At 48.6% G+C, this 7,172-nt stretch overlaps 1 protein-coding gene across 1 annotated transcript in view; it reads right to left on the bottom strand.

Moving 5' to 3' along the window:
- The window catches only part of ARK2C (arkadia (RNF111) C-terminal like ring finger ubiquitin ligase 2C), a 109,584-nt gene that overhangs the window by 3,307 nt on the left and 99,105 nt on the right, over positions 1 to 7,172 (bottom strand). The window contains exons 4-6 of the mRNA XM_024132337.2: positions 5,039 to 5,168; positions 3,272 to 3,376; positions 2,868 to 2,963 (exon numbers count right to left, since the gene is read on the bottom strand). Coding sequence (XP_023988105.1) covers positions 2,868 to 2,963; positions 3,272 to 3,376; positions 5,039 to 5,168 — 331 coding nt within the window. The remainder of the gene's footprint in view (positions 1 to 2,867; positions 2,964 to 3,271; positions 3,377 to 5,038; positions 5,169 to 7,172) is intronic.

The following is a 7,172-nucleotide window of genomic DNA, read 5'->3' as shown; positions in this document are numbered from 1 at the left end:
CTCTCAACCACTGCGCCACCAGGGAAGCCCTTTAATATGTATTTTAAAGGTTCCCGCACAGAACCTTATGTGGGAACTGTCCCTTTTGCCCTTACCTTCTCATTTTCATTAACATTCTGTTTTCACTTTGATGTTATTGACATTAATTTTGTATGTAATTTTCATATCTTTTCCTAATTCTTGTTTTTTTATATTTTCTTTTTGACTATATTTTTATTTATTCTTATCATATCATTGCTATTTTAAAATATCCTTTTTGGGGCTTCCCTGGTGGCGCAGTGGTTGCGCGTCCGCCTGCCGATGCAGGGGAACCGGGTTCGCGCCCCGGTCTGGGAGGGTCTTTTTGGTTTTATATTGTTTTACTCTCAGTTTAAATTTTTTAATATTTTTTATATTTTGGGGGATCTTAAATGCTATCATTTTGCATTTTTAAATCTTCTTCTTCCTGTTTTTATAATATTTTTTTCCCCTAAGTCTCCTTTTATTCCCATAATTTTTTTAGCTCAACTCTTTATGTCATTGGTTCAGTCCATTTTCCCTTTTCCTTCTTAGCATTAGTTCTCTTCCTTTTCTCCTCTCGGCCTGTTGAAGTAATGACAGCTGAGGTGTGCATCTCTGGTGGGAGTGAGCCCACCCTGGTCAGGAAGGTAGAAGTTGTTCCCGGGCTCCTGAACGCACCTCACTCCCTTCCACGTCCTTCTCCAGAAGCTTCAAGCTCTCCCTCCAGAGAATGGTCATTTTCTCCATGCAGATGACACGCTTAATTACTGAAATACTGTTGTTTCCTCTATTAACATACCATCCATGACTGACACCTAATAGATGTGTCAGTAAATGTTGATTGGAATCACGGATGGATAAATCCAGTGCCTCCATGAGGAGCTGCATAGACCAAGGTTCATGGTCTTTGACATTGACACCATGGGTACCTGGGCAAGCCTAGAATCAAGGTGAGGGCAGCTCCCTACTCCTGAGGACTCACCAGGTACTGGGCACTGTGCTAAGCCGTATATACGCACTGTCCCACTGAATCCCCAGAGTCCCCCTGTGGCAGCTACTAACATATCTTTCCCATTTTGCATGAAAAAGGGCAAGGGAAGGGCCAGAAAAGCCAAGTAAGTTGTCCGGAGTTACACAGCTATAAGTGGTGGTTAGGGACTGAGTGTTTGTCCCCCTCCCCCAAATTCATATGTTGAAGCCCTAACCACCCCTCCCAATGTGATGGAGATGGGGCCTCTGGGGGGTAATTAGGTCCAGGTGAGGTCATGAAGGTAGGTCCCCCATGATGGGATTGGTGCCCTTATAAGAAGGGAAAAAGACACCAAAGCTTCCTCTCTGCCATGTGAGGACACAGCAAGAAGTCAGCCGTCTGCCAGCCTGGAAGAGAGCCCTCACCAAGAACCAAATCCGCCATTGCCTTGGTCTTGGGCTTCCCAGCCTCCAAAACTGTCAGAAATAAATGACTGTTGTTTAAGCCACCAAGTAGAAGGTATTTTGTTATAGCAGCCCAAAGACAGTAGTAAAACTGAAATTCAAAACTGGCCCCGTCTGTTTCCAACACCGAGTGCTCACAACCACTGCAGCCTATGGCCTCCTGAGGGGGTAAAGATGGGCTCCGGCTTGACCACCATGAGCATTTGCCTGCTCCAAGTTTCTCAGTGCTTGTCAAGCTTTTAATTCCTAAATTTTAAAAAGTACTTATTTACCTGTTTTCATAGCAGACTTTATTTCATAGAGCAGTGTTAGTTTATTCGAAAACTGAGCAGAAAATACAGCGTGTTCCCTCCCTTCCCCTCTCAAAACTCACAGAGTTTGCCCTATTAATATCTTGCACTAGTGTGGTACATTCGTTACCACACTAGTGGTTACCACACCAAGAGTGATACATCATTATTAATAAAGTCCATTAATTTACATTAGGGTTCTAAGGGTTTAACAAATGCATAATGTCATGTCGTGTCCACCATTACAGTAGCATAAAAAATAGTTTCACTGCCCTAAAAGGCCCCTATCATCCACCTATTCATTTGCCTATCCCTCTCCTAAAGCCCTGGCAACAATGGATCTTTTTACTGTCTACTCTTACCTTTTCTAGAATGCTGTATATTTGGAATCATACAGTATGCAGCCTTTTCAAGTCAGCTGCTTTCACTTAGTAATATGCATTTCATACATATTTTCTGCATCACATCTATTCATGGCTTAATAGCTTATTTTTTTAAATCAGGGAATAATATTCCATTGTATGGATCTACCAAAGTTTACTTACCCATTTACTTATTGAAAGACAGATTGGTGCCTTCCAAATTTCTTATTTATTTGAATTTTTTTTAAATTTAACTCCCATTCCTGGGCTCCAATCCTACTCCAGAGTCTTGAGCAATAACCCTGGAGAGTCTTCCTCCACAGCCTTAGGGTAGAGCCTGTGAATCTGTGGCTTTAAAAGCAGCCCACGTGAACCTGACGCTCACCGAGGACTGGAAACCTACGCTCTGAAGCCTCAGCCGCCTGTTTGTCCACATGCGAGATTGGACTTGGAATCTTTTCTAAGGCAAATCTTAGCCTTCAGTGTAGGTGCTCCCTTGGTCCTCCTCGTTCAGATACAAACATTCATCTGCCTGTACACCCACCCAGTACACCCACTCACAAGTCCACACGCACACACACATAGCCAGCTCCCCTCCTGGTCACACCTGGCAGAAGCAAGGGAGAAGACCCTGGGAAGGTCGCAGAGCTTCCGAGCATCTAGCCAGAGCAAAAGCTTCTAGATTTCGGACCGTGCCCCTCGGTGGAAAGCTGGGCCAGGGTCAACTAGATCGTCCCCACCCCAACCCCAGCTATGCAGGCTGACCTGCTGGTTGGCTCACCTTCTTGTACTTGTGGGGGAAGGTGAACCTCTCAATGGTGTTCTGTACAGCTCCCCGAGTCACATTTCCCAACCTGTCCTCGAGCTGCAGCAGCTCCTACAAAGAGAGAACACGTGGATGTGTGCATTCTGCATGTGCAAACACGCGCGTTCACTCATGATAAGGAGGAGGGGCACTGAGAGACTTCTGCAGAGCATTCACGTCGTCGGGAAGAACTTGTCAGATGCTCAAAGACTGCGAGATCTCTACTCCTTTTCTCTCTCCTACTCTCAACCCTGAGGCTATGCCTACCACCCATGCCCTCCCCACCCGCCGGGGAGGGAGAGGGGACAGTGGCATCTCCACCAAGCCAGCGGGGGAGCCCGGCTGACGGGAGGGTCCCCAGACAGAGGGGCGGGGCGTACCTCATAGCTCTCCCGCACAGCGGAGGTGTGTCTGCTGGCATTCAGTCCCTGGAGAGCAAGGAAGTGAAGCTGAGGGTAAGGGTAGTTTCGGATTTCATGGACGACCTGTTGGGGAGAAAATGCCTCAGACAGGATTCCAGGCTCCAAAGAGCCCAGCTTCTGACTCCCCCTCCCGTAGCCAATCAGCGCACCCCTGAGATGTTGCGGTGTTCAGAAGCGCTGTCCTTCCTCCTCCTGTGTCCCCCTCTCCTCATCAAGAACCAAGCCTGGGCCGAACCAGCCCCAGAAAGAATAACAAAATCAGTAAAGTAACAACTAACCTGACTGGGCATTTATTTCATGGCAGGCACTGTTAAGCCCTTCAAAGGATTAATTGAATCATCTCACCTGATCTGTAACCTGGGTGCAATTACCATTCCCATTTTGCTGATAGGGTAAGTGAGACACAAACGGATGAAGTAAGTGACAGAACCACGGTTTCAAACCCAGGCAGTCGGATGGCAGAGTTCACTCCCTTCCCCTCCGCTCTGTACTGCCCAGAACAGGGTGGGGCAAGTGAGGGCACAAAATTTAAGGAGGCACCGAATGACTCAGTAACCAAGATAATAATACTTTAATGTAGTATTTTAAAATCAAAATTAATGCAGAGAGTCCATAATGAACAAACTATCAAAATTTTAAATAACAACAGGATCTGATCCTATCCTTGCACGGCCCTGCCTCACTCACCTCACCCTGACCCTCACCCTGTCTCCAGCTGTGAGGCAGAGCTCCTCAGCTTACTCCTGCACGATCCTGGGCTTAATCTTTCTATGCCTCAGTTTGCCAATCTGTAAAACAGGGATAAAACCTTTCGTGTGGTGTTTTTGCGAGGCTAGTGGTTAGAACAGTGCCTGGTATGCAGTGAGTGCTCAGTAAGCACTAGCTTTTATTCTTAGGAGATGGTGCTTCATAAGGCGAACCTTAGAACTTCCGAGCTGACGAGGCTTCTGGGATTATTCATCCAAGCCTCTCATTTTACAGATGGGGAGACTGAGGTGCTGAGTGGGCAAAGGGCAAAGGCAAGGGCTGGAAGGGCCGAATTATGCTCTAGGGCAGCAGCATGAAGAAGCTGTCTGGAAATAAGATTTTCAATCAGCCTTGCGCTGCTCTAGTGAACTATCTTCACCTTCATTCCACACAGCTCGGGATGCCAGGTATGCAAAGGCCCCAAACCCAACCGGATCCTCCCACAGTCGCCACACCCTGCAGCGCTGAAGCCCGGCCCTCTGCACAAGGCAGTACCCGATCAGCAGGCAGCCCCAGGGGCCACTTCTGGGGTCTCTTGTGTTCCCCACACCAGGCATCTGCCTCCCATTTCACGGATAAGTAAAACCAAAACCCCGGGAGAAGCTGACCGAATAAATTAACTAAATGAGGTCACATGGGGTCCAGGGACTACACTGCTTGCTCTTAGCCCTGAGCCTTCCCCCCAACCCTCCCTCACTCCACCCCCCACCCCCCCACACCGGGACCTGCCACAGGGCCCCTTGCCCCACCCCCAGTGCCCCACCTCCTTTCAGCAGTGCCGGCTTCTGGTCCAGCAGCTTTGCTTCCTTTCCCCTTCAAGCCCAGTTGGGAATAGGAGCTGGGAGGGGAGGGGAGCGGCTGGCCTGCCTGTGCTCAGGACACGGCCGGGCAGGACACAAGGGAGCCACAGGCCTCAGCCCACCATTGGCACCAACAGGCAGCAAGGGAGTCAATTTCCTGGCAGAGCCTCTCACTCACCATCTGCGTGGAGGAGGAGTTTCGGGGAAAGTGGTGCATTCGAGGAGTCGCTAGGTAATGCTGATAGTGCTGAGGCATGGGCCGCACCTGGAACTGAGCGGGACTCAAGCCGGTGTCCACACTGAGATCCCTGCAGGGACACAGCCACGGTGAAGCACAGGTGATCCGGCCATCGGGTTGCAGAAGGGACCTCAGACATCAAGCCCGTCGAGTAGAGTCAGAGTCACAAACTGCCAGAGCTGCAAGGGATTCAGTCTCGCCTAGCCCTGCCCCTCTCTTTACGGTGAAGGGAACCGAGACTCAGAGAAGGAAGGGCTCTGCTAGATCGAAGGAACTAGAATAGTCTGGGCCTCATACTACTTGAGACTAGTGCACCAAAGCCCATCCCTGAGAGAAATGCTGAAAGAGGAATCCAAATAAGCCGGTCACGGATACAGAGCAAAGGAAAGACAGCTCCAGATAAAGTGGAGGCGGGCAGAGGCCATACTTTTACCACTTTGAGAAAATAATAGGAGAGGGACCTGCAGCTGTGAGGCAGGAAAGCTCTCCTGGACCACTGCCCCTGCTCCTCACCATACAGGAAACTCATTTCACTTAAAAATCAATCAACTGAAAAGGATCCAGTGTTCCTTGGAAAATGGCTAAGTTCCAGTCTGAGACAGAAAAAAAAAAAAATGTGCAACATGAGATTGAAACATCTTGTCATAACTAAAAGCAAGGAAGTTATCAAGGTCAAGTCAAAAGGATTCGGGAACCATCCTGGAGAGGCTCCCACTGGCAGAGTTTGGGCATTTTGTATCAATGAGTGTAACTGCAATAGACTGAAATACATCAAATAGGTTCAAATCCATGAGAATGAAATGATGCTAAAGAAAACTGGTCCCCTTTGAAGGATGCTAGGGAACCAATGCTTCATTTTGAAAACTAATAAATAAAGGGGAAGAACCAAACATTTATCCTGCCTTTCCTCTGTTAACTGTACTTCAGGGTAACCAAATCGTGGATGAAGGAAAATTGCTCTTTATGAAAGTTTTCTAGCTAATAAATGAATAAGGAATGATTGAATTATTTGTCACCTTCTTTCATTCCCTAAAGAAATAAAGGATCTGGGCAAAGATTATCAATTGCTACTAACATCACACAGGAGAGACAACCAGCTATCTGCTGGAAGAATAGAGCACCTCGTGTGAAGTACTTTTTGCCAGAAAATGCAAGTTGAAGCTGAATCTGCTCAAGTCGCAACCTGGGTGCCAGTGTATAGTGAGTTTAGCAAACCAAGGGGCGTCTGAGGTGACACCTCTAGAGCATAACCAGCAAAATCCAGATGAGGGGAAACTACAGGAAAAAAAGGCTGATTCAACAAATACATTTTTTTTTAATATGAGGAGCATTAAAGGAATTTCTGCTTCCAGCTGTGATGTCTATACAGTATGACATACATATATTCCTACATTTCCTCTATATATTAGCCCACATCCCTGGGACAACTCCTGATGAGTCTGTCACTTGGGACATGAGGTAACTCTTGGAGCCAGTTGGAAGCAAACTTAGAAATTCTCTTAGTCCAGCCCCTCACTTTCGCAGGCCCAGCAGAGGCCTGAAGAAGGCCAGTGCCTTATCCATGGCCCCAGGCTAGCCAGTTAGGGGCTCCAGGGTTTCCCATCCTCGCCTGGGCTCACCCCATGACCTGCCTCGGGGAAAGGAGTTCCCCGGGGCACCTCACGTGGTAGAAACTCTGACTCTTAGCACCTGCCCAGCAGTCCCAGGGAATCCAACAGACTCAAAGTAGCAGAGAGACGTTCAGGGAATTCTACCAAAAGCAAAGTCCCAAGGAACTGGGAACAGAATCCCTCCAATTCTAGGAATGCTGAGTGGAGAAGCAAAAGTCACCTCAGCCCTCAGATGAGAGGGGTGATCTGCCCAGGTTGGGTCTGAGTGGGCTCTGGGATCCCCTTTTATCATCTCATCAAAAATCCCTTCCCGGGGCTTCCCTGGTGGCGCAGTGGTTGAGAGTCTGCCTACCGATGCAGGGGACGCGGGTTCGTGCCCCGGTCCGGGAAGATCCCACGTGCCGCGGAGCGGCTGGGCCCGTGAGCCATGGCCGCTGGGCCTGCGCGTCCGGAGCCTGTGCTCC

The sequence above is a fragment of the Physeter macrocephalus genome, chromosome 19 (assembly GCF_002837175.3).
Source record: "Physeter macrocephalus isolate SW-GA chromosome 19, ASM283717v5, whole genome shotgun sequence".
Taxonomy (NCBI): domain Eukaryota; kingdom Metazoa; phylum Chordata; class Mammalia; order Artiodactyla; family Physeteridae; genus Physeter; species Physeter macrocephalus.
The sequence above is the reverse complement of the archived record's forward strand: the minus strand, read 5'-3'. Positions and strand labels throughout refer to the sequence as shown.